Below are 26,746 nucleotides of genomic sequence, written 5' to 3' on the forward strand. Positions count from 1 at the left end.
TCGATCTGCTGCTGAGGGGCGGTTTGAAAAGAGACCTTTTGTCAGGAGCAGCCGGACACTTTAGAGGCTCATGTTTTATGAAAAGGCTTCGTCTCCTATCTTGGGTTTCCGCTTGCAGCGTTGTCTGTCAAAACGCTGTTTGCCAAGTTTGAAGCGTAATGTCCTTCAAGACAAAAACACATTTATACTTTGTAAAGTTCCGGCGTTGATACTCTCAGAAAATGTTATTGAAAACCAATTGTAGGCCGAAGCTCCCTCTTAAAGAGAGAGTTCAGAGTAGTAGTCTCTGGATGTGGAAAGACATCTACCGAAGGTTGGTTTACTCGGCTGCAATGTAAAATGTGCGTTATTTAGTGCCGAATGGAATCTCTTTTTAGGGTCTTTTTTTAAATAGCTCCATCATGACTCCCACACAATGTCTTTGTTTTAACCTGCTGTTTTTGTTTATTCTGTGTGTTCGTCAACAGCGCTCATCTTACCAATCTGAGGAACATGTCAAGGTGACCATGTGTGACTTTTCAGCTGTAGCGTGTAGCGTTAGGCTACCTGAATGTAGCGTCAAGCTGCCGTGTAAACCAGTGGCAATATTAGGTAGAAGACCGCCTGCGTTCAAGTTTGTACACTCCGACAATCGCTTTCATATAGGCTGTTCTGCACATCAAAGTCCCTTTTCGGGTTTCTGTGTGAACAGTTTAGGCTACAATACCCATTTCGGCAACGTTTGCTCTTCCAACCTGAGAGAAACCTCCTGAAATGACTTGTGGTTTCTTTGTGTGACTGACTTAAAAGAGACATCTACAGATGGAAATGGTTGCTTTTTTTATAAACTCTTAATTTAGGTCAAATTAATGAATTGGGGAGAAATTAGATTTTGGTTTGCCGGGACCTCCCACAAAGAATATAGTGAGTTCTTATTCTTCCCCGAACCATTAAAAGACTCTCCACCTGTAGATGCCATCTTTCCTAACTGTTTCTCTTTCTGAAAACCTCAGGCTATATTCCTTTTTTCCCTTGGTCCTTTTAAAGAAATGATGACAAAATAAACAAACTTCTATCCCTAGGCGACCCATCTCTGTTACAGAATTAATGTACAATTTAGGATCACAAATTTATTTTTGTTTTTACTCATTTCTCTTATGCTTGCAACAAATGGTTTTGGTGAGTAACAATTCACTCAACTGTAGTAAGTATAGAAACTGTAATGTCCGTATTTGTCCAGTCATTCATTCCGTCATATCATGTTTCCAAAATCACAATGAGGTCCATTTTTGGCTAATTGTTTTCCAAGTTAAAACGGACAAATCAGCAATGTGAAAACAGCTCGTTTTTTTTTTCTATAAATAGAAAAAACTGAAAAATTGCTTGTTATTTAGTTCTCGTTTTTTGCATATAAACAACAGCAAAAAAACGTGGTTTTCACATGTGGGCGTGGTTAAATGTGTACTGCCTGTCATTGGGCAAATGCACAACCTACACTTCCGGTCCCTTCAAAATAAGAGTTCACCTTTCTAAATACCTTCTATTAATCTACTATATTTTAAATCATCAATTTAATAGCTATTTATGTATTTATTAATGTCAAGATAAATATATATTTCTCCATTTCTATTTTACACTAGAGGATCTTATAATGTTATGATTGTGTTTATTGCCCTATTAATGAACTGATGTTACTGTAACTGTTTAGCTAAATGATATGTCCTAGCGCACTAGTAAACCATTTGGTAATCTGAGCATCCTCTACTATTACTTCTGAAGAGGTATCATTTCAGAATGAGAGGTACTGTAGCTGTGCTTGTATTGGTCTTCTGTCTGTTGAGGGCGTGGAAAGGAGACAAGTGGAGGGTTTTCAGAGAATTACATAATTCAACAGAGGCACAATGAAGAGGTAGAGAGAGCAGGGTGAGAGATTCAGATTACGAGCAAAACGCTTGAGGCTACAGAGACTTACAAATGACAGGCCAGTCCACCACTCACAGCCCTGCAGTCCTCTCCTCCCCCGTCTGCCCAGCCCTGTCTGCCAGGTACTGACTCACAGCCCTGCAGTCCTCTTCCCTCTGCCCGGACTGACTCACAGCAGGACTGACCTGCAGTCCTCTCCCTGTCTGCCACGGACTGACTCACAGCCCTGCAGTCCTCTCCCCTGTCTGCCACGGACTGCAGTCCTCACGGACTGACTCACAGCCCTGCAGTCCTCTCCCCTGTCTGCCACGGACTGACTCAGCCCTGCAGCCTCTCCCCTGTCTGCCACGGACTGACTCACAGCCCTGCAGTCCCCCTGTCTGCCACGGACTGACTCACAGCCCTGCAGTCCTCTCCCCACGGACTGTCTCCTCTCCCTGTCTGCCACGGACTGACTCACAGCCCTGCAGTCCTCTCCCCTGTCTGCCACGGACTGACTCACAGCCCTGCAGTCCTCTCCCCTGTCTGCCACGGACTGACTCACAGCCCTGCAGTCCTCTCCCCTGTCTGCCACGGACTGACTCACAGCCCTGCAGTCCTCTCCCGTCTGCCACGGACTGACTCACCCCGTCTTCTCCCCCCCCTCACCCCGCCCCCCCCCCGCCCCCAATAGTTTCATGCAGACCTAAAACTCATTGACAGTATTGACAATGCTTTCATGGATATCAACATTTCAGGGGAAAAAGGCTTATTTAATGAACTTGAATTGTATGTAGTAGCCTATTAAATTCCACTAGATGGCAGTATTGAGACATATTTAACCCTGGAGCCTATATGAACACCATTGGTATTTCAAGTGTTATAGTCACATGCACAAGTGCAGTGAAATGCTTAACTTCCATGCTCTACCCGACAGTACGCTAATCAATATCAAAATAGTATAACTAATTTATATATATATATATATCTTATTATAAAGAAAGAAATGTAGATGAGTGACACTTTAAAAACATACAGACTTTGTATCATCATGCCTTATTCATAGTTATATTACATTTAGCCCACCCACCCACCGACTAGCCATCCAATCCTTGCTTCCTCCGTCCTCGCTTCCTCTGTCCTCACTTCCTCCGTCCTCGTCCTCTGTCTTCCTCTGTCCTCACTTCCCGTCCGTCCTCACTTCCTCCGTCCGTCCTCACTTCCTCCGTCCTTGCTTCCTCCGTCCTTGCTTCCTCCGTCCTCTGTCTTCTTCCTCCGTCCTTGCTTCCTCTGTCCTCACCGTCCTTGCTTCCTCTGTCCTCACTTCCTCCGTCCTTGCTTCCTCTGTCCTCACTTCCTCCGTCCTGCTTCCTCTGTCCTCACTTCCTCCGTCCTTGCTTCCTCTGTCCTCACTTCCTCCGTCCTTGCTTCCTCCGTCCTCACTTCCTCCGTCCTTGTTTCCTCCATTCAAAGCACATCAGAGAAGGAGGCCTGAGGGGAGGAACCTTCAATCCTTTCCCCCAATGTGCTTTGAGAGAGTGAGGGAGGGAGTAGTCGTGATACCCAGTCCAGACATGACCATCTAGACTCTAACCCCTAGACTCTAACCCCTAGACTCTAACCCCTAGACTCTAACCCCTAGACTCTAACTCCGTAGACTCTAACTCCGTAGACTCTAACCCCGTAGACTCTAACTCCCTAGACTCTAACTCCCTAGACTCTAACTCCCTAGACTCTAACTCCTAGACTCTAACTCCCTAGACTCTAACTCCCTAGACTCTAACTCCCTAGACTCTAACTCCCTAGACTCTAACTCCCTAGACTCTAACTCCCTAGACTCTAACTCCCTAGACTCTAACTCCCTAGACTCTAACTCCCTAGACTCTAACTCCCTAGACTCTAACTCCCTAGACTCTAACTCCCTAGACTCTAACTCCCTAGACTCTAACCCCCTAGACTCTAACCCCCTAGACTCTAACCCCTAGACTCTAACCTCGTAGACTCTAACCCCGTAGACTCTAACCCCTAGACTCTAACCCCCTAGACTCTAACCCCTAGACTCTAACCCCGTAGACTCTAACCCCGTAGACTCTAACCCCGTAGACTCTAACCCCTAGACTCTAACCCCTAGACTCTAACCCCTAGACTCTAACCCCTAGACACTAACCCCTAGACACTAACCCCTAGACTCTAACCCCTAGACTCTAACCCCCTAGACTCTAACCCCTAGACTCTAACCCCCTAGACTCTAACCCCTAGACACTAACCCCTAGACACTAACCCCTAGACACTAACCCCTAGACACTAACCCCTAGACACTAACCCCTAGACTCTAACCCCTAGACTCTAACCCCTAGACTCTAACCCCTAGACTCTAACCCCTAGACACTAACCCCTAGACACTAACCCCTAGACACTAACCCCTAGACTCTAACCCCTAGACTCTAAGCCCCTAGACTCTAAGCCCCTAGACACTAACCCCTAGACTCTAACCCCCTAGACTCTAACCCCTAGACTCTAACCCCCTAGACTCTAACCCCTAGACTCTAACCCCTAGACTCTAACCCTGTAGACTCTAACCCCGTAGACTCTAACCCCGTAGACTCTAACCCCTAGACTCTAACCCCCTAGACTCTAACCCCCCTAGACTTTAACCCCATAGACTCTAACCCCTAGACTCTAACCCCCTAGACTCTAACCCCTAGACTCTAACCCCTAGACTCTAACCCCTAGACACTAAGGAACTCCCTCCTAACCCCTTCCTCAGACTCCCTTCCTCAACTCCCTTCCTCAACTCCTTCCTCACTCCCTAACCCCTAGACTTCCTCAACTAACCCCCCATCACGGCACCTGGAGACTTAACCCCTATCACAGCAGACATTGAGTTCTCCCTAACCCCTCAACTAGACACTTGTTGGACAGATGTAAGCAACTCCCTACACAGTCAAAACTTCCACCAAGCCTATCAGCACCTTGAGGAACATTGAATTCCTCAACTCCCTTCCTCAACTCCCCCAGCACCTCCTCAACTCCCTTCCTCAACTCCCTTCCTCAACTCCTCAACCCCTATCCGCAACTCCCTTCCTCAACTCCCTATAGACAGCACCTTGAGCACTCCTTGAACCTCCTTCCTCAACTTGAATTCCTCAACTCCCTATCAGCACCTTGAGGAGAGCACAGCACAGCACCTTGAGGGAGAGCATTGAGTTCCTCCTCCCTCACGGCACCTTGAGGGAGAGCATTGAAGTTCCTCAACTCCCTATCACAGCACCTTGAGGGAGAGCATTGAGTTCCTCAACTCCCTATCACAGCACCTTGAGGGAGAGCATTGAAGTTCCTCAACTCCCTATCACAGCACCTTGAGGGAGAGCATTGAAGTTCCTAAACTCCCTATCACAGCACCTTGAGGGAGAGCATTGAATTCCTCAACTCCCTATCACAGCACCTTGAGGGAGAGCATTGAATTCCTCAACTCCCTATCACAGCACCTTGAGGGAGAGCATTGAGTTCCTCAACTCCCTATCACAGCACCTTGAGGGAGAGCATTGAGTTCCTCAACTCCCTATCAGTTGAGGGAGAGCATTGAGTTCCTCAACTCCCTATCACAGCACCTTGAGGGAGAGAGCATTGAACTTCCTCAACTCCCTATCACAGCACCTTGAGGGAGAGCATTGAATTCTCCCTAACAGCACCTTGAGGGAGAGCATTGAAGTTCCTCAGCACCTTCCCTCAAATCCCTGATGTGCTTTGCAAGAGAGGTGAGCAATGGAGGAAACCAAGGACGGAGGAAGCAAGGCACGGAGGAAGCAAGGATTGGAAGGCTAGTGGGTGGTTATACAACCCCTAAATAAGGTTTGTAAATGGGTAAATAAACACTTGAGGAGACAAAAATATCTTCAAATCAGAAAATAAATCTAAAATGAGGGAAATGAAAACTCCTATTGAGTTCACAGCACCTTGAGGGAGAGCATTGAATTCCTCAACTCCCTATCACAGCACCTTGAGGGGAAAAAGTACTCAATTGTCATAACCTGAAGTAAATGTAAAGATGCCAACTCCCTATTTACAGCACCTTGAAAGCATTGACCTCAACTCCCTATCACAGCACCTCAAAGTTCAACTCCCTATCACAGCACCTTGAAAATAAGTTCTAAAAGGCCTGTTCCTCTGATTTTAAAGAGAGGTGTGGAGGAAACCAAGGACAGGAAGCAAGGAAAAGCAAGTATTGGAAATTGTTATACATATTTTGTAAATGGGTAAATAAACACTCGGATACAAAATATCTTCTAATGCGACAATCTAAAATAGAAATGGAGAAATATCTTAGCATTAATCAGTGGTGGAAAAAGTACTCAATTGTCATAATGAAGTAAATGTAAAGATGCCTTTTTAAAGGAAAATGACTCGGGAAAGTCACATTAAGTCTAAAACCATCTTGTTTTAAATGCATTGGTCAAAAAGTACTTAAATTGTCATATTTAAGTAAAAGTACAAAGTAAATGCCATCAAATTGTATTAATCCCAGACAGCAGTATTTAATTTATTTATTTAATTTATGGACAGACCTGGACACATTCCAACACTCTGACAGCATTGGTCATTCCCTGTCTGCCTATTGGCTAGGCCCTTGTCATTCCCTGTCTGCCTATTGGCTAGGCCCTGGTCATTCCCTGTCTGCCTATTGGCTAGGCCCTTGTCATTCCCTGTCTGCCTATTGGCTAGGCCCTTGTCATTCCCTGTCTGCCTATTGGCTAGGCCCTTGTCATTCCCTGTCTGCCTATTGGCTAGGCCCTTGTCATTCCCTGTCTGCCTATTGGCTAGGCCCTTGTCATTCCCTGTCTGCCTATTGGCTAGGCCCTTGTCATTCCCTGTCTGCCTATTGGCTAGGCCCTTGTCATTCCCTGTCTGCCTATTGGCTAGGCCCTTGTCATTCCCTGTCTGCCTATTGGCTAGGCCCTTGTCATTCCCTGTCTGCCTATTGGCTAGGCCCTTGTCATTCCCTTTCTGCCTATTGGCTGAGTCCGTCAGTCATGTTGTCCCCAGTCCCCTGATCATAAGAGCTGGACAGCAGATGGGCCATGCATTCATCCACAGCTGATCTCCTCCAAGCGCTGACTGAATACAACAGAGATCCTAGGAATCCTTGTGAACAACCAGCCAAAATAGAATGGAAGAAGAGCAATTTGGTTGCAGCAACGTTGCACACTGCCAGGCCCCCTAGATCAGCCAGGCCCCTATAGATCAGCCAGGCCCCTATAGATCAGCCAGGCCCCTATAGATCAGCCAGGCCCCTATAGATCAGCCAGGCCCCTATAGATCAGCCAGGCCCCTATAGATCAGCCAGGCTTCTATAGATCAGCCAGGCTTCTATAGATCAGCCAGGCTTCTATAGATCAGCCAGGCCCCTATAGATCAGCCAGGCCCCTATAGATCAGCCAGGCCCCTATAGATCAGCCAGGCCCCTATAGATCAGCCAGGCCCCTATAGATCAGCCAGGCCCCAATAGATCAGCCAGGCCCCAATAGATCAGCCAGGCCCCTATAGATCAGCCAGGCCCCATAGATCAGCCAGGCCCCATAGATCAGCCAGGCCCCTATAGATCAGCCAGGCCCCTATAGATCAGCCAGGCCCCAAGTGATCAGCCAGGCCCCTATAGATCAGCCAGGCCCCTATAGATCAGCCAGGCTGTTGTAGCGTGAGTGGAAGTAGGGTGAACACACATTCTATAGATCAGCCAGGCCCCTATAGATCAGCCAGGCTGTTGTAGCGTGAGTGGAAGTAGGGTGAACACACATTCTATAGATCAGCCAGGCCCCTATAGATCAGCCAGGCCCCTATAGATCAGCCAGGCCCCTATAGATCAGCCAGGCCCCTATAGATCAGCCAGGCTGTTGTAGCCAGGCCCCTAGTAGGGTGAACACAGGCATTCTATAGATCAGCCAGGCTGTTGTAGATCAAGCCAGGCCCATTCTATAGATCAGCCAGGCCCCTATAGATCAGCCAGGCCGTTGTAGCGTGAGTGGAAGTAGGGTGAACACACATTCTATAGATCAGCCAGGCCCCTATAGATCAGCCAGGCCCCTAGCGTGAGTGGAAGTAGGGTGAACACACATTCTATAGATCAGCCAGGCCCTATAGATCAGCCAGGCCCCTATAGATCAGCCAGGCCCCTATAGATCAGCCAGGCCCCTATAGATCAGCCAGGCTGTTGTAGCGTGAGTGGAAGTAGGGTGAACACATTTTATGGCTTATAAAAGAGTTGACTACAAAGTGTTGACAGTTCTGAATAAGAACTAAAACATGAAGTCACTCATAAAAACAGAATCTCTTTGTTGTATTGGTTGACAGTCTCGCTCTAGTCGTGGGTTTAAAACGTTTAACATCTCACAGTATCTCTTTGCTGTAGCTTTCCTTTATGTTGCTACGTTACTGCAGACACGGTAATCTGAGCCATCTGATTGGCCAGCGGTAGGCCTATAGTGCACTTGATTTGCTCTCTGGGTCCACCGGGAAGGAAGAGTTTGAACCTGCAGACACATGAAATGGTTCAAAATGACAGCTGTTGATCTACCCGGCGGTGCAGGACAGCTGAATCAGGTGTCCTGCCACAGCTTCAGGTGCACCTCCTGCCTGACCCGGCGGTGCAGGACAGCTGAATCAGGTGCACCTCCTGCCAACAGCTCCTACCCGGCGGTGCAGGACAGCTGAATCAGGTGCACCTCCTGCCAACAGCTATTACCCGGTTGCAGGACAGCTGAATCAGTGCACCTCCTGCCAACAGCTCGCCTTGCAGGACAGCTGAATCAGGTGCACCTCCTGCCAACAGCTCCTGGCCCTTTGCAGGACAGCTGAATCAGGTGCACCTCCTGCCAACAGCTTGCCTACCCGGCGGTGCAGGACAGCTGAATCAGGTGCACCTCCTGCCAACAGCTAGCCTACCCGGCGGTGCAGGACAGCTGAATCAGGTGCACCTCCTGCCAACAGCTAGCCTACCCGCGGTGCAGGACAGCTGAATCAGGTGCACCTCCTGCCAACAGCTTGCCTACCCGGCGGTGCAGGACAGCTGAATCAGGTGCACCTCCTGCCAACAGCTTGCCTGCAGCTGACACAGCTGAAATGGTTCAAAATGCACCTCCTGCCAACAGCTTGCCTACCCGGCGCAGGACAGCTGAATCAGGTGCACCTCCTGCCAACAGCTTGCCTACCCGCGGTGCAGGACAGCTGAATCAGGTGCACCTCCTGCCAACAGCTAGCCTACCCGGCGGTGCAGGACAGCTGAATCAGGTGCACCTCCTGCCAACAGCTTGCCTACCCGGCGGTGCAGGACAGCTGAATCAGGTGCACCTCCCAACAGCTGCCCCGGCGTGCAGGACAGCTGAATCAGGTGCACCTCCTGCCAACAGCTCGCCTACCCGGCGGTGCAGGACAGCTGAATCAGGTGCACCTCCTGCCAACAGCTTGCCCGGCTTGCCTACCCGTGCAGGACAGCTGAATCAGGTGCACCTCCTGCCAACAGCTTGCCTACCCGGTGCAGGACAGCTGAATCAGGTGCACAGCTGAATCAGGTGCACCTCCTGCCAACAGCTTGCCTACCCGGCGGTGCAGGACAGCTGAATCAGGTGCACCTCCTGCCAACAGCTTGCCTACCCGGCGGTGCAGGACAGCTGAATCAGGTGCACCTCCTGCCAACAGCTTGCCTACCCGGCGGTGCAGGACAGCTGAATCAGGTGCACCTCCTGCCAACAGCTTGCCTACCCGGCGGTGCAGGACAGCTGAATCAGGTGCACCTCCTGCCAACAGCTTGCCTACCCGGCGGTGCAGGACAGCTGCACCTCCTGCCAACAGCTTGCCTACCCAGCGGTGCAGGACAGCTGCAGGTGCACCTCCTGCCAACAGCTAGCCTACCCGGCGGTGCAGGACAGCTGAATCAGGTGCACCTCCTGTATCAGGACATCAAATCAGCAAACAAATGTTTGCCGATCGCCTTGGCGATGGACCAGTCGATTGCGATTGACAGCGACCGTCACTGGAGATGTATTCCGGCCTTGTCACAGCACTGGTCCTAACAAGTCCAGTAGTATCCTTCCACCCCCTCAATTTCAACCTTAAATAGTCCCTTACATTGAGATCACTTCAAACACAATAACTCATTTGAATTGCTTTTTTGTTTCTCCTCTCATTTTGTCTATCACCCTTGTTTGCTTGTGTCTAACACCACTACGCTTGAGTTTGTTTTGAAGAGGTGTTAACCCACTTCATCCTTGTCATCTTGTTTTCTCTTACTAGTTTACCAGTCTTCTGTCAGCTAGATTGGAGCTTGGAGATGAATATCTAGCTGACAGTAGATTCTACACAGCATCCTTTTCCCACTCTGCTCTGTTGTCTTGACTGTAATCACAGGGGGTTGGTGGCACCTTCATTTGGGAGGATGGGCTCGTTGTAATGGCTGGAGTGGAATCAGTGGAATGGTATCTTTTTTTTCTTTTATTTATTTTATTTTACCTTTTTATTTAACTCGTCAAGTCAGTCAAGAACACATTCTTATTTACAATGACGGCCTACCAAGGAACAGTGAGTTAACTGCCTTGTTCAGGGGCAGAACGATAGATTTTTACCTTGTCAGCTCGGGGATTCAATCCAGCAACCCTTTAGGTTACTTGCCCAACGCTCCAACCACTAGGCTTCCTGCCGCCTCTACGCTCTAACCACTAGTCTACCTGCCGCCTCTACGCTCTAACCACTAGGCTACCTGCCGCCTCTACGCTCTAACCACTAGGCTACCTGCCGCCTCTACGCTCTAACCACTAGGCTACCTGCCGCCTCTACGCTCTAACCACTAGGCTACCTGCCGCCTCTACGCTCTAACCACTAGGCTACCTGCCGCCTCTACGCTCTAACCACTAGGCTACCTGCCGCCTCTACGCTCTAACCACTAGGCTACCTGCCGCCTCTACGCTCTAACCACTAGGCTACCTGCCGCCTCTACGCTCTAACCACTAGGCTACCTGCCGCCTCTACGCTCTAACCACTAGGCTACCTGCCACCTCTACGCTCTAACCACTAGGCTAACTGCCACCTCTACGCTCTAACCACTAGGTGACCTGCCGCCTCTACGCTCTAACCACTAGGCTACCTGCCGCCTCTACGCTCTAACCACTAGGCTACCTGCCGCCTCTACACTCTAACCACTAGGCTACCTGCCTCCTCTACACTCTAACCACTAGGCTACCTGCCTCCTCTACACTCTAACCACTAGGCTACCCTGCCACCCCTACACTCTAACCACTAGGCTACCCTGCCACCCCTACACTCTAACCACTAGGCTAGCCGTCGCTCCCTGAGTTTGATGCCATTCCATTGTCTCTCTGTTCCAGACATTATTATGAGCAGCAGCCGATCGCCATCAGTCAAAATGTCAGTGTGTTTATTGTTGTGTCCTCCCTTCCTCTCTGTGGTAGAAGTGGAACTCCGTCTCCCAAGAGGACGTCAACGGCACGGTCTCCTGCCATCAGAGGAGGCACTAGGACCTGCCTCCTGGAGAGTCTAACCACTAGGCTAGGTCAACACTAGGCTACCACGTCACTGTAGAGTCCTGACCGTGCTAGGTAGGTCAACACTCGTTCCAGACACTTATAGAGTCACACCGTGCTAGGTAGGTCAAACAACGTCAGTGTGTTTACTGGAGAGTCCTACACCGTGCTAGGTAGGTCAACACAACGTTACCACGTCACTGTAGAGTCCTACACCGTGCTCAGGTAGGTCAACGCAACGACCACATCACTGGAGAGTCCTACACCGTGCTAGGTAGGTCAACACAACGTTACCACGTCACTGGAGAGTCCTACACCGTGCTAGGTAGGTCAACACAACGTTACCACATCACTGGAGAGTCCTACACCGTGCTAGGTAGGTCAACACAACGTTACCACGTCACTGGAGAGTCCTACACCGTGCTAGGTAGGTCAACACAACGTTACCACGTCACTGGAGAGTCCTACACCGTGCTAGGTAGGTCAACACAACGTTACCACGTCACTGGAGAGTCCTACACCGTGCTAGGTAGGTCAACACAACGTTACCACGTCACTGGAGAGTCCTACACCGTGCTAGGTAGGTCAACACAACGTTACCACGTCACTGGAGAGTCCTACACCGTGCTAGGTAGGTCAACACAACGTTACCACGTCACTGGAGAGTCCTACACCGTGCTAGGTAGGTCAACACAACGTTACCACGTCACTGGAGAGTCCTACACCGTGCTAGGTAGGTCAACACAACGTTACCACGTCACTGGAGAGTCCTACACCGTGCTAGGTAGGTCAACACGCTCATCCCTCTGCCCCACACACACCCCCTCTGCCCCACACACACACAAAATGCCTTCCCAGAAGAGTGGAGGCTGTTATAGCAGCAATGTTCCAACATCTAGTGGAAAGCCTTCCCAGAAGGAGGCTGTTATAGCAGCAAAACAGGGACCAACTCCATTTTAATGCCCATGATTTTGGAATAAGATGTTCAACGAGCAGCTGTCCACATATAATTTTGGTCATGTAGTGTAATATAATATATTAATAATATAATCTCCCCCCCCAGGTGATACCAGTATGGACTGTGGGCAACACTACTGGGAGGTGAAAGCCCTTAAAGACTGTAAGTCCTACAGTGTTGGGGTCTCCTACAGGAACCTGGGAAAGTTTGACCAGCTGGGTAAGACCAACACTACCTGGTGTATCCACATCAACAACTGGCTACAGCCCTCCTTCGCTGCCAAGCACAACAACAAGGCCAAGAGCCTGGACGGCACCGCGCCTGGACGCATCGGGGTCTTCTGTGACCTGGACTCAGGTGGGTTTATACAGTATAATATGAGGGGTTATTCAACACACTATGAGGGCCTTCTGTGACCTGGACTCAGGTGGGTTTATACAGTATAATATGAGGGGTTATTCAACACACTATGAGGGCCTTCTGTGACCTAGACTCAGGTGGGTTTATACAGTATAATATGAGGGGTTATTCAACACACTATGAGGGCCTTCTGTGACCTGGACTCAGGTGGGTTTATACAGTATAATATGAGGGGTTATTCAACACACTATGAGGGCCTTCTGTGACCTGGACTCAGGTGGGTTTATACAGTATAATATGAGGGGTTATTCAACACACTATGAGGGCCTTCTGTGACCTGAACTCAGGTGGGTTTATACAGTATAATATGAGGGGTTATTCAACACACTATGAGGGCCTTCTGTGACCTGGACTCAGGTGGGTTTATACAGTATAATATGAGAGGTAATTCAACACACTACGAGGTCCGGGGGCCTTCTGTGACCTGGACTCAGGTGGGTTTATCTTACCACCCGTATTACTGTAAGTTGTTTTCCAGTTTCACCAAATGGAGTACAAGGTGGTTCACCATCATTTAGATTTACAGGTTGTTGTGTATTTTACAGTCCAGAAAGGGGATACTATATCCCTTGGGTGACCCGTGACACAAGCATAGACCATCGAATAGCGCCATATTGGATTTCAGCCATCTCTTTCCACCAGGAAATGACTGTGAAGTAAATTACCTCCCACTGGGCCTCCATCCCCCAGGAAATGACTGTAGACTAGATTACCTCCCACTGGGCCTCCATCCCCAGGAAATGACTGTAGAGTAGATTACCTCCCACTGGGCCTCCATCCCCCAGGAAATGACTGTAGAGTAATTACCTCCCACTGGGCCTCCATCCCCCAGGAAATGACTGTAGAGTAGATTACCTCCCACTGGGCCTCCATCCCCCAGGAAATGACTGTAGAGTAGATTACCTCCCACTGGGCCTCCATCCCCCAGGAAATGACTGTAGAGTAAATTACCTCCCACTGGGCCTCCATCCCCCAGGAAATGACTGTAGAGTAGATTACCTCCCACTGGGCCTCCATCCCCCAGGAAATGACTGTGAAGTAAATTACCTCCCACTGGGCCTCCATCCCCCAGGAAATGACTGTAGAGTAGATTACCTCCCACTGGGCCTCCATCCCCCAGGAAATGACTGTAGAGTAGATTACTACCCACTGGGCCTCCATCCTCCAGGAAATGACTGTAGAGTAGATTACCTCCCACTGGGCCTCCATCCCCCAGGAAATGACTGTAGAGTAGATTACCTCCCACTGGGCCTCCATCCCCCAGGAAATGACTGTAGAGTAGATTACCTCCCACTGGGCCTCCATCCCCCAGGAAATGACTGTAGAGTAGATTACCTCCCACTGGGCCTCCATCCCCCAGGAAATGACTGTAGAGTAGATTACCTCCCACTGGGCCTCCATCCCCCAGGAAATGACTGTAGAGTAGATTACCTCCCACTGGGCCTCCATCCCCCAGGAAATGACTGTGGAGTAGATTACCTCCCACTGGGCCTCCATCCCCCAGGAAATGACTGTAGAGTAGATTACCTCCCACTGGGCCTCCATCCCCCAGGAAATGACTGTAGAGTAGATTACCTCCCACTGGGCCTCCATCCCCCAGGAAATGACTGTGGAGTAGATTACCTCCCACTGGGCCTCCATCCTCCAGGAAATGACTGTGGAGTAGATTACCTCCCACTGGGCCTCCATCCTCCAGGAAATGACTGTGGAGTAGATTACCTCCCACTGGGCCTCCATCCTCCAGGAAATGACTGTGGAGTAGATTACCTCCCACTGGGCCTCCATCCTCCAGGAAATGACTGTGGAGTAGATTACCTCCCACTGGGCCTCCATCCTCCAGGAAATGACTGTGGAGTAGATTACCTCCCACTGGGCCTCCATCCCCCAGGAAATGACTGTGGAGTAGATTACCTCCCACTGGGCCTCCATCCCCCAGGAAATGACTGTAGAGTAGATTACCTCCCACTGGGCCTCCATCCCCCAGGAAATGACTGTGGAGTAGATTACCTCCCACTGGGCCTCCATCCCCCAGGAAATGAATGTAGAGTAGATTACCTCCCACTGGGCCTCCATCCCCCAGGAAATGAATGTAGAGTAGATTACCTCTCACTGGGCCTCCATCCTCCAGGAAATGACTGTAGAGTAGATTACCTCCCAATGGGCCTCCATCCTCCAGGAGTAGGCGACTTCAAACAAGGCTTTTCTTCTTCCCATCCATAAAGCGTTTATAGCTAAGCACTTCACGGTAATTAACTGTGCAGTTTACCACTGAACTATAACACCAACCAACCAACATGAAAGTCAATGTGCTGTCATTTTCTATTTTCCCATTTATAAAACATTTTATATAAACATGCTTCACTTACCAAAAACAACATGGAACCACAACACAGAATATGAAAGGAAACATTTGATTTTAGTTTTCCAGATGTAGCACATAAATCTATTGACCAGGTGGCCTATTCCCTATACACTGCTTTTGACCAGAGCCCATATAGCGGTAGTGCACCATGTAGGGAACAGGCTACCATTTGGGATTGTAGGCTGTGCTTGAACAAGTGAAGTGGATACAGTAATTTGTTTTGGTCTTAAATAACAGTTTTTTTCTCTCTCTTCCACAGGACAACTGTCCTTCTACAACGCTGAAACCAAGCAGTTGATCCACATGTTCAAGGCTAAGTTTAGCCAACCTGTAGTACCAGCCTTCATGGTAAGTACCTGTTGTACCAGCCTTCATGGTAAGTCCTGTCGGGTATCATGGCCGATACACTCCTACTCGTGACTGTATATTATACCAGAGAAGCTGTCCTGTTATCAAGACCTAGATGACGTAAAATAGGTAACAAGTTACGGTGTGAACGTGTTAGGGGGCGGCAGGTTAGCCTAGTGGTTAGAGCGTTGGACTAGTAACCGGAAGGTTGTGAGTTCAAACCCCCGAGCTGACAAGGTACAAATCTGTCCTTCTGCCCCTGAACAGGCAGTTTAACCCACTGTTCCCAGGCCGTCATTGAAAATAAGAATGTGTTCTTAACTGACTTGCCTGGTTAAAGGTCAAATAAATAAAAATAACAGGTCCCAACAGTGTTATTAGCATTTATGGCACGCTATGTAACCACTCATATTTAGGTATGCGTTATTTAGATGCGTTATTGCCAATAGCATTGTAGTGTCTGTTCTCAGAAGTGTGCTTCTGTCATACCAGTGTTGATGAATTTGGGGGCGGCAGGGTAGCCTAGTGGTTAGAGTGTAGAGGTGGCAGGTAGCCTAGTGGTTAGAGTGTAGAGGTGGCAGGTAGCCTAGTGGTTAGAGTGGAGGGGCGGCAGGGTAGCCTAGTGGTTAGAGTGTAGAGGTGGCAGGTAGCCTAGTGGTTAGAGTGTAGAGGTGGCAGGTAGCCTAGTGGTTAGAGTGTAGAGGTGGCAGGGTAGCCTAGTGGTTAGAGTGTAGAGGTGGCAGGTAGCCTAGTGGTTAGAGCGTTGGACTAGTAACCGAACGGTTGCAAGGTCCAATCCCCCGGGCTGACAAGGTACAAATCTGTCGTTCTGCCCCCTGAACAAGGCAGTTTAACCCACTGTTCCTAGACCAGTTAACCCACTGTTCCTAGACCAGTTAACCCACTGTTCCTAGACCAGTTAACCCACTAGGCTGTCATTGAAAATAAGAATTTGTTCTTAACTGACTTGCCTAATCAAATTAAAGGTAAAATAAATAAAATATAAAAAAATATATGCCATAAAGCCATACCACATTTTGAAATTCTGCTTCTTTTGGCATACTTCTACAATGCTGAAACCAAGCAGTTGATCCACACGCCTGTATCAGCCCCATTCCCCCACTCCCTTCGGTCCTGTATCAGCCCCATTCCCCCACTCCCTTCGGTCCTGTATCAGCCCCATTTCCCCACTCCCTTCGGTCCTGTATCAGCCCCATTTCCCCCCCATTTCCCCACTCCCTTCGGTCCCGTATCAGCCCCATTTCCCCACTCCCTTCGGTCCCGTCCCGTATCAGCCCCATTCCCCCACTCCCTTCGGTCCTGTATCAGCCCCATTTCCCCACTCCCTTCGGTCCCGTATCAGCCCCATTTCCCCACTCCCTTCGGTCCCGTATCAGCCCCATTTCCCCACTCCCTTCGGTCCCGTATCAGCCCCATTTCCCCACTCCCTTCGGTCCCGTATCAGCCCCATTTCCCCACTCCCTTCGGTCCCGTATCAGCCCCATTTCCCCACTCCCTTCGGTCCCGTATCAGCCCCATTTCCCCACTCCCTTCGGTCCTGTATCAGCCCCATTTCCCCACTCCCTTCGGTCCCGTATCAGCCCCATTTCCCCACTCCCTTCGGTCCCGTATCAGCCCCATTTCCCCACTCCCTTCGGTCCCGTATCAGCCCCATTTCCCCACTCCCTTCGGTCCCGTATCAGCCCCATTTCCCCACTCCCCTCGGTCCCGTATCAGCCCCATTTCCCCACTCCCTTCGGTCCCGTATCAGCCCCATTTCCCCACTCCCTTCGGTCCTGTATCAGCCCCATTTCCCCACTCCCTTCGGTCCTGTATCAGCCCCATTTCCCTTCGGTCCTGTATCAGCCCCATTTCCCTTCGGTCCTGTATCAGCCCCATTTCCCCACTCCCTTCGGTCCTGTATCAGCCCCATTTCCCCACTCCCTTCGGTCCTGTATCAGCCCCACTCCCTTCGGTCCTGTATCAGCCCCACTCCCTTCGGTCCTGTATCAGCCCCACTCCCTTCGGTCCTGTATCAGCCCCATTTCCCCACTCCCTTCGGTCCTGTATCAGCCCCATTTCCCTTCGGTCCTGTATCAGCCCCATTTCCCTTCGGTCCTGTATCAGCCCCATTTCCCTTCGGTCCTGTATCAGCCCCATTTCCCTTCGGTCCTGTATCAGCCCCATTTCCCTTCGGTCCTGTATCAGCCCCATTTCCCTTCGGTCCTGTATCAGCCCCATTTCCCTTCGGTCCTGTATCAGCCCCATTTCCCTTCGGTCCTGTATCAGCCCCATTTCCCTTCGGTCCTGTATCAGCCCCATTTCCCTTCGGTCCTGTATCAGCCCCATTTCCCTTCGGTCCTGTATCAGCCCCATTTCCCTTCGGTCCTGTATCAGCCCCATTTCCCTTCGGTCCTGTATCAGCCCCATTCCCCAGCCCCATTCTCCCTTCGGTCCTGTATCAGCCCCATTCCCCCACTCCCTTCGGTCCTGTATCAGCCCCATTTCCCCACTCCCTTCGGTCCTGTATCAGCCCCATTTCCCCACTCCCTTCGGTCCTGTATCAGCCCCATTTCCCCACTCCCTTCGGTCCTGTATCATTTCCCCATTTCCCCCCCATTTCCCCACTCCCTTCGGTCCTGTATCAGCCCCATTCCCCCACTCCCTTCGGTCCTGTATCAGCCCCATTTCCCCACTCCCTTCGGTCCTGTATCAGCCCCATTTCCCCACTCCCTTCGGTCCTGTATCAGCCCCATTTCCCCACTCCCTTCGGTCCTGTATCAGCCCCATTTCCCCACTCCCTTCGGTCCTGTATCAGCCCCATTTCCCCACTCCCTTCGGTCCTGTATCAGCCCCATTCCCCCACTCCCTTCGGTCCTGTATCAGCCCCATTTCCCCTCTCCCTTCGGTCCTGTATCAGCCCCATTCCCCCACTCCCTTCGGTCCCGTATCAGCCCCATTCCCCCACTCCCTTCGGTCCCGTATCAGCCCCATTTCCCCACTCCCTTCGGTCCCGTATCAGCCCCATTTCCCCACTCCCTTCGGTCTCGTATCAGCCCCATTTCCCCACTCCCTTCGGTCCTGTATCAGCCCCATTCCCCCACTCCCTTCGGTCCCGTATCAGCCCCATTTCCCCACTCCCTTCGGTCCCGTATCAGCCCCATTTCCCCACTCCCTTCGGTCCCGTATCAGCCCCATTCCCCCACTCCCTTCGGTCCCGTATCAGCCCCATTTCCCCACTCCCTTCGGTCCCGTATCAGCCCCATTCCCCCACTCCCTTCGGTCCCGTATCAGCCCCATTTCCCCACTCCCTTCGGTCCCGTATCAGCCCCATTTCCCCACTCCCTTCGGTCCTGTATCAGCCCCATTTCCCCACTCCCTTCGGTCCCGTATCAGCCCCATTTCCCCACTCCCCCCACTTCGGTCCCGTATCAGCCCCATTCCCCCTGTATCACTCCCCTTCGGTCCCGTATCAGCCCCATTCCCCCACTCCCTTCGGTCCCGTCAGCCCCATTTCCCCAGCCCCATTTCCCCACTCCCTTCGGTCCCGTACAGCCCCATTTCCCCACTCCCTTCGGTCCCGTATCAGCCCCATTTCCCCCCCACTCCCTTCGGTCCCGTATCAGCCCCATTTCCCCACTCCCTTCGGTCCTGTATCAGCCCCATTCCCCACTCGGTCCTGTATCAGCCCCATTTCCCCACTCCCTTCGGTCCTGTATCAGCCCCATTTCCCCACTCCCTTCGGTCCTGTATCAGCCCCATTTCCCCACTCCCTTCGGTCCTGTATCAGCCCCATTGCCCACTCCCTTCGGTCCTGTATCAGCCCCATTTCCCTTCGGTCCTGTATCAGCCCCATTTCCCCACTCCCTTCGGTCCTGTATCAGCCCCATTTCCCCACTCCCTTCGGTCCCGTATCAGCCCCATTACAGGACCGAAGGGAGTGGGGAATGGGGCTGATACAGGACTGCCGTTGGCTATAGAGCCCCACAGTGGAAGTATCATAATACCCATAAAACCTAGCGGTCAAACAGGGAAATGGTCCAGTGTTCAGGCAAGAGGCTTCCTTGGTCTACCAGGAAAGAGGAATCATTGTTGAAGCTTGTGCTCAGTCCATAGCTCTGTTCATGTTGTCATAAAGTGGCAGCAGTTTCCGAGCCATGTGTCTTGTAACTCCCTCAATGACGATGATAGTGTTCTTTACAACGTGTGTGTGTGTGTGTGTGTGTGTGTGTGTGTTGTGCTCCAGGTATGGGGTGGAGGACTGAGCCTCAGTACAGGCATGCAAGTCCCCAGTGCAGTCAAGAGTTTCCAGAAGACCGAGAACGGCCTGGGAGGATCCAACAGCAGCCTCAACAGCATGGCCCAGTAGCTCACACACTCACGGGCTACATCTGGAACAGCACCCTATTCTCTACTCAGTGCACTACTGTTGCTCTACGCGGACTCTAGTCAAAAGTAGTGCACTATGTAGGGAATAGGGTTCCATAGGGCTCTGGTCTAAAGTAGTGCACTATATATTAGGGAATAGGGTTCCATAGGGCTCTGGTCTAAAGTAGTGCACTATATAGGGAATAGGGTTCCATAGGGCTCTGGTCTAAAGTAGTGCACTATGTAGGAAATGGGGTTCCATAGGACTCTGGTCTAAAGTAGTGCACTATATAGGGAATAGGGTTCCATAGGGCTCTGGTCTAAAGTAGTGCACTATATAGGGAATAGGGTTCCATAGGGCTCTGGTCTAAAGTAGTGCACTATATAGGGAATAGGGTTCCATAGGGCTCTGGTCTAAAGTAGTGCACTATATAGGGAATAGGGTTCCATAGGGCTCTGGTCTAAAGTAGTGCACTATATAGGGAATAGGGTTCCATAGGGCTCTGGTCTAAAGTAGTGCACTATATAGGGGAGTAGGGTACCATAGGGCTCTGGTCTAAAGTAGTGCACTTTATAGGGAATAGGGTTCCATTTCGGACGCAACCAATGATGAACTGAACTTGCTCCTCTGACTTCCTGCTTCCTGTGCAAGTTCAACCCCTTCCTGTTTCTGATCTGTCAGTCAACCCGCTTCTTCAGATGCACTGCGAGACATGAGAAACGCTGAGCATTGGAGGAACAAAACCAGCCTCGCCTTCACTCCTCTCGTAGTTTAACCAAGCCGCTCCAGAGGGTATCATCACGCATCAGGGCTCTCCAAGCCTGTTCCTGGAGAGCTACCGTCCTGTAGGTTTCCACTGACCCTAACCTAGCACACCTGATTCTAATAATAATAATAGCTGATTGATATAGCTGAATCATGGGTTGGAGCAAACCTACAGGGGGGAAGGGGGTAGCTCTTCAGGAACAACCCAATAACCCAGCTACAGCATTAAGGGTTAGTGGAACACTCTTTACCGTGTCCCAAATCGCTTAGGGTTGGAATATTAAATGAAGATTCTCATTCTGGATCAGGAAGGCTCTATGTTTAATCAGGGAATAGATGAGGGCACTTAAGTTGTTTTTTCTCTCCTTTTTGTTTTCGTTAGAATGCTGAGTTTTTAGATCATTCTGTCTCCCTCTGAAGTGTGAATGTCTGTTTTATGGCATATGCCGAGAACCTACCTGATTACTTAACAGCTCCTATATTGACTCGTATATTTCTGTGTGTGTGTGTGTGTGTGTGTGACTATGCCAGTCATGTCAGTGAATGGATTATAACTCCTCCCTCTCTCGTAGAGGCGTCGTTTTCGTTTGAACCCTCAGTCTCTTCACTACTGAACAATATCTTGTCCGAACTAAACTGCAGGTTTGCACACAACACAGTACCTGAAGTAGGGTTGACTTAACTTAAGTGATGGGAATGATACCATATGATTTAGTTCCGTTTTCTTCTCATGCTTACATGTCCTGTGCGCCAGGTGTAGTGTGACCCTGTGTACTGCTTTCCAAATCACACCCTATTCCCTATATAGTGCACTACTTTTGACCAGGACCCCTATGACGATCCCTGGTCATGCACTAAAGGCCCTATGGGGCTTGGGCAAAAGTAGTGCCCTATATAGGGAATAGGGTGCCATAACCTAGACGGCAAGAGTGTGGTGATCTGTGTCTGTACGTCATTGAGGAGTGTGTGTTCCTATTCATATCTTATGGCACCTTATTGCCATTTATAGTGCACTAGTGCCCTAAATATATATGCCATTTAGCAGACGCTTTTATCCAAAGCGACTTACAGTGCATACATTCTACGTATGGGTGGTCCCGGGGAATAGGGAATAGATGAGTGCACTAGTGCCCTAAATAGGGAATAGATGAGTGCACTAGTGCCCTATAAATAGGGAATAGATGAGTGCACTAGTGCCCTAAATAGGGAATAGATGAGTGCACTAGTGCCCTAAATAGGGAATAGATGAGTGCACTAGTGCCCTAAATAGGGAATAGATGAGTGCACTAGTACCCTGAATAGGGAATAGATGAGTGCACTAGTACCCTGAATAGGGAATAGATGAGTGCACTAGTGCCCTGAATAGGGAATAGATGAGTGCACTAGTGCCCTAAATAGGGAATAGATGAGTGCACTAGTGCCCTAAATAGGGAATAGATGAGTGCACTAGTGCCCTAAATAGGGAATAGATGAGTGCACTAGTGCCCTAAATAGGGAATAGATGAGTGCACTAGTGCCCTAAATAGGGAATAGATGAGTGCACTAGTGCCCTAAATAGGGAATAGATGAGTGCACTAGTGCCCTAAATAGGGAATAGATGAGTGCACTAGTGCCCTAAATAGGGAATAGATGAGTGCACTAGTGCCCTAAATAGGGAATAGATGAGTGCACTAGTGCCCTGAATAGGGAATAGATGAGTGCACTAGTGCCCTAAATAGGGAATAGATGAGTGCACTAGTGCCCTAAATAGGGAATAGATGAGTGCACTAGTGCCCTAAATAGGGAATAGATGAGTGCACTAGTGCCCTAAATAGGGAATAAATGAGTGCACTAGTGCCCTAAATAGGGTGCTGTTAAGGACCCTCGTATTACTGTACCTTTTTAAAGCGTTCAGAAGTTCATCTCATGATATGGCTCACAAACGGGCAGTCCTTAAAAATGAGGTACCTTTTTTTGAAACGGGTGATAGACATCAGATATACACTGAGAGTACAAAACATTAAGAACACCCCTTTTTGCCCTCAGAACAACCTCAATTTGTGGGGGCATGAACAAGATGTTAAAAGCGTTCCCCAGGGATGCTGGTCCATGTCGACTCCAAGGCTTAATATTGAGTTGCACCCCCCTTTAGCCCTCAGAACAGCCTCAATAGATCAGGACGTGGACTCTACGAGGTGTCGTAAGCGTTCCACAGGGATGTTGACTCCAAGGCTTCCCACAGTTGTGTCAAGTTGGCTGGATGTCCTTTGGGTGGTGGACTGTTGTTGATACACACGGGATACTGTTGAGTGAAAAACCCAGCAGCGTTGCAGTTCTTGACGCACTCAAACCGGTGCGCCTGGAACCTACTACCATACCCCGTTCAAAGGCACTTAAATATTTTGTCTTACCCCTCTGAATGACACACATACACAATCCATGTCATCTACACTGATTTGAAGTGGATTTAACAAGTGACATCAATAAGGGATCGTATCTTTCACCTGGTCAGTGTCATGGAAAGAGCAGGTGTTCCTAATGGTTTGTCCACTCAGTGTCTACATGATTATATTGATACGTAAGGTCATCATCAGTTAGAATGAGATGTCTGTCATATTGTGTCAAAACCACCAAAGATTATGTCTAGTGAGGGGAAATCGATATGGGAATACTTTATATTCTGCCACCTGGTGTCTGGATGATGTCACTACAATAATTCAGGACGAGATCCTAAAGCCAGACACATCTCTCTCTGACCACTACAGCCAGACACTTCTCTGACCACTGCACACAATACCTTTCTTCATACATTTACTTAGTTTGTGGATTTTGTTTTGAAATAATAATTTAATTTGACATAATTTAGGCATATCAGTGGTCTCAATGCTGAATATGTCACATTTACCTGGATTATTAGAGAGAGACTGATTCAAACTAAATAACGGACCCTTTTGTGCATCAATATCATGTTGTGTATACTGGTCGAACTCTTTTCAATGTTTGGTTATTTCATTTTCTACCATGTTTTCCATGCTGCTGTTCTGTGTTGGGCCGTTAGGAGGAGAAGGACATCTCCGCTCGTCTTCACGTGGGCCAACCTTTTCAGTTATACTGTATTCACATTGTTTTGTGATATTTGCCTGCAAACATCTGACTCTTCAGATATGTCCACCTCTCCATTGAATCACCAAATAAACTGTTTTCACCCCCTGGAAACCTGGCAATTTTTTGCTTTATCTTTCTCATTGACTATAAACTATGAAGCGTATTGAGGCAGGGTTGATTTTGAAAAGTGAATCAATTCTCTGTGTCTATTTTAGCTTACAAACATTTTGTGTTTTCTAAACCACATGGTGGAGTAATTGGATTCTCTGTTTGTCTATGTGGGCCTGCTGTATGCTTACTACTGGTACAACATGTCATACTCTGACAGATGGCCATTCCATTTGTAAGATGGCGCCGGAGAAGGCAGACGTTTCACTTGCCCCCAACCGATTTGGTGTTTTTTTTTTTTTTAATGTAACTTTTATAGTTTTTACTGCCGCCGCCACCATCTCTTATGACTGAATATAACTTCTGGACTTCAGGACTGCAATTACTCACCACTGACTGGCAGAATCCTTTTTTACCTTTTAATGTGTCTGACGAGGCCAACGCCAACGATATACTGCTTTCTCGGGAACAGGCCCAGATCCCCTGTGATTTGCATGAAGAGGAGGCGGAGAAAAAGGGGCCGGAGGAGGCTGCCTTCTGATAATTCGTAGGCGATAGAATAAACCCCCACTGCCTTGAACGTTTGCTAGCAGAATGGAATCTTTGGACAATAAAATAGAAGACCTACGCGGAAGATTAAACTACCAATGGGACATTAAAAACTGTAATATCTTAATGCTTCATGGAGAGGTGGCTGAACAACGACACTATCAACAGCTGGCTGGATAGAACAGTGGTGTCTGGTAAGATGTACATGTTTATTCGTAAACAACAGCTGGAGCACGAAATCTAAGGAAGTCTCAAGGTTTTTGCTCACCTGAGGTAGAGTATCTCATGATAAGCTGTAGAACACACTATTTACAAAGAGTTTTCAACTGTATTCTTCATTGAATGCTGACCGCACTCAATGAGCTGTATAAGGCCATAAGCGAACAGGAAAACGCTCATCCAGAGGTGGTGCTCCTAGTGGCCGGGGACTTTAATGCAGGGAAACTTAAATCCATTTCTACCAGCATGTTAAATGTGTAACCGGAGGGGAAAAACTAAACCACCTTTACACCACATACAGAGACACATGCATACAAAGCTCTCACTCACCCTCTATTTGGCAAATCTGACCATAATTCCATCCTCCTGATTCCTGCCAAAATGAAAGCAGGAAACATTAGTGATTCGGTCAATAGAAAAGTGGTCAGAAGCAGATGCTAAACAACAGGACTGTTTTGCTGGTACAGACTGGAATATGTTCCTGGATTCTTCCAATGGCATTGAGAAGTACACCACATCAGTCATTGGCTTCATCGATAAGTGCATCGAGGAACGTCGTCGCCACAGTGACCGTACGTACATACCCCAACCAGAAGCCATGGATTACAGGCAACATCCGCACTGAGCTAAAGGGTAGCGCTGCCGCTCTCAAGTGAGACTCTTTAAGCCCGGAAGCTTAGAAGAAATCCCACTAAGCCCTCCGACGAACCATCAAACAGGCAAAGTGTCCATACAGGATTAAGATTGAATCGTACTACACCGGCCCTGACGCTTGTCGGATGTGGCAGAACTTGCAAACTATTATGGACTACAAAGGGAAGCACAGCCGAGAGCTGCCCAGTGACACGAACCTACCAGACAAGCTACTTATTTGCTCGCTCGGATTACCAAGACGTGTACTCCGAGCACGCGTTGACCAACTGGCAAATGTCTTCAGTGACATTTTCAACCTGTCTCTGACTGAGTCTGTAATACAAAACATGTTTCATGCAGACCACCATAGTCCCTGTGCCCCAGAACACTAAGGTAACCTGCCTAAAGGACTACCGACCCATAGCACTCACGTCTGTAGCCATGAAGTGCTTTGAAAGGCTGGTCATGGCTCACATCAACACCATTATCTCAGAAACCCTAGACCCACTCCAATTTGCATACCTCCCAAACAGATCCACAGATGATGCAGTCTTTATTGCACTCCACACTGCCCTTTCCCACCTGGACAAAAGGAACACCTATGTGAGAATGCTATTCAGCATTCAAAACCATAGTGCCCTCAAATCTCATCACTAAGCTAAGGACCCTGGGACTAAACAGAGTGTGTACGGCCCAGTATATCACTGGGGCCACGCTTCCTGCCATCCAGGACCTCCTATACCAGGCAGTGTATAAAAATGTCAAAGACTCCAGCCATCCTAGTCATAGACTGTTCTCTCTGCTACCGAACGGAAAACAGTACCGGACCGCCAAGTCTAGGTCCAAAAGACTTCTTAGCAGCTTCCACCCCCAAGCCATGAGACTCCTGTACAGCTTCCACCCCCAAGCCATGAGACTCCTGTACAGCTTCCACCCCCAAGCCATGAGACTCCTGTACAGCTTCCACCCCCAAGCCATGAGACTCCTGAACAGCTGCTCTTTAATTATTTTATATTTTTTTTAACTTGTTTTGTTTCTTAACTGTATTGTTGGTTAAGGGCTTGTAAAGTAAGCATTTCACTGTTGTATTTGGCGCATGTGACATACACTTTGATTTGCTTGGATCTTGTGCTCTACCTTTATACAGGTACAGTTTCAGTCCTCTCCAATACCAGGAGTATTGGACTCCAGTCTTTGAATGATGCTCTGTCTGCATGTGTGGTGTTACAATTATACACTTGATTAGTATCTACCAATCCTTGTCCTGGGTCATCAATGGTTACACATTGTAACTATGCAATAAACTAGAAAATTATTGAACAAGTTAAAAGCTGATTTTGTCATTCATATATATATATATATATCATTTTTAAAAAACAGTACACTCCTCTTCTTATGCATCATGTAAATACTCTCCAACCGGTTCATCTCAGTATCTAATTTCCTCCATCTGCATTGATCTGATAAAAACAGGAGACAGGTGGAGTATTTCATCACATGAGACTTCATTTCAACCAGTA

General features: G+C 49.0%; 1 protein-coding gene and 2 long non-coding RNA genes across 4 annotated transcripts in view; 2 read left to right on the forward strand and 1 right to left on the reverse strand.

Moving 5' to 3' along the window:
- LOC118391640 (FSD1-like protein) overlaps nt 1-23,828 on the forward strand; it is an 86,189-nt gene extending 62,361 nt beyond the window's left edge. Inside the window, exons 10-15 of the mRNA XM_052458711.1 lie at nt 468-500; nt 11,340-11,398; nt 11,534-11,584; nt 12,475-12,726; nt 15,411-15,499; nt 19,746-23,828. Of these exons, the coding sequence (XP_052314671.1) occupies nt 468-500; nt 11,340-11,398; nt 11,534-11,584; nt 12,475-12,726; nt 15,411-15,499; nt 19,746-19,868 (607 nt within the window). The 3' untranslated portion in view covers nt 19,869-23,828. The remainder of the gene's footprint in view (nt 1-467; nt 501-11,339; nt 11,399-11,533; nt 11,585-12,474; nt 12,727-15,410; nt 15,500-19,745) is intronic.
- LOC127906485 (uncharacterized) lies at nt 8,726-9,701 on the forward strand. 2 transcript variants are annotated; one of them, XR_008061598.1, is made up of 4 exons: nt 8,726-8,792; nt 8,900-8,953; nt 9,112-9,219; nt 9,447-9,701. It is a non-coding gene; the product is annotated as an uncharacterized LOC127906485 (long non-coding RNA). The 2 variants fall into 2 exon arrangements; XR_008061599.1 differs by lacking the exon at nt 8,726-8,792 and having other exon boundaries at nt 8,880-8,953.
- LOC127906483 (uncharacterized) lies at nt 10,257-11,364 on the reverse strand. The gene is made up of 3 exons (XR_008061591.1): nt 11,184-11,364; nt 10,983-11,053; nt 10,257-10,918 (listed from the first exon to the last, which is right to left on the reverse strand). It is a non-coding gene; the product is annotated as an uncharacterized LOC127906483 (long non-coding RNA).
- Nucleotides 23,829-26,746: the final 2,918 nt, after the last annotated feature.

The sequence above is a fragment of the Oncorhynchus keta genome, chromosome 12 (assembly GCF_023373465.1).
Source record: "Oncorhynchus keta strain PuntledgeMale-10-30-2019 chromosome 12, Oket_V2, whole genome shotgun sequence".
Lineage (NCBI taxonomy): Eukaryota > Metazoa > Chordata > Actinopteri > Salmoniformes > Salmonidae > Oncorhynchus > Oncorhynchus keta.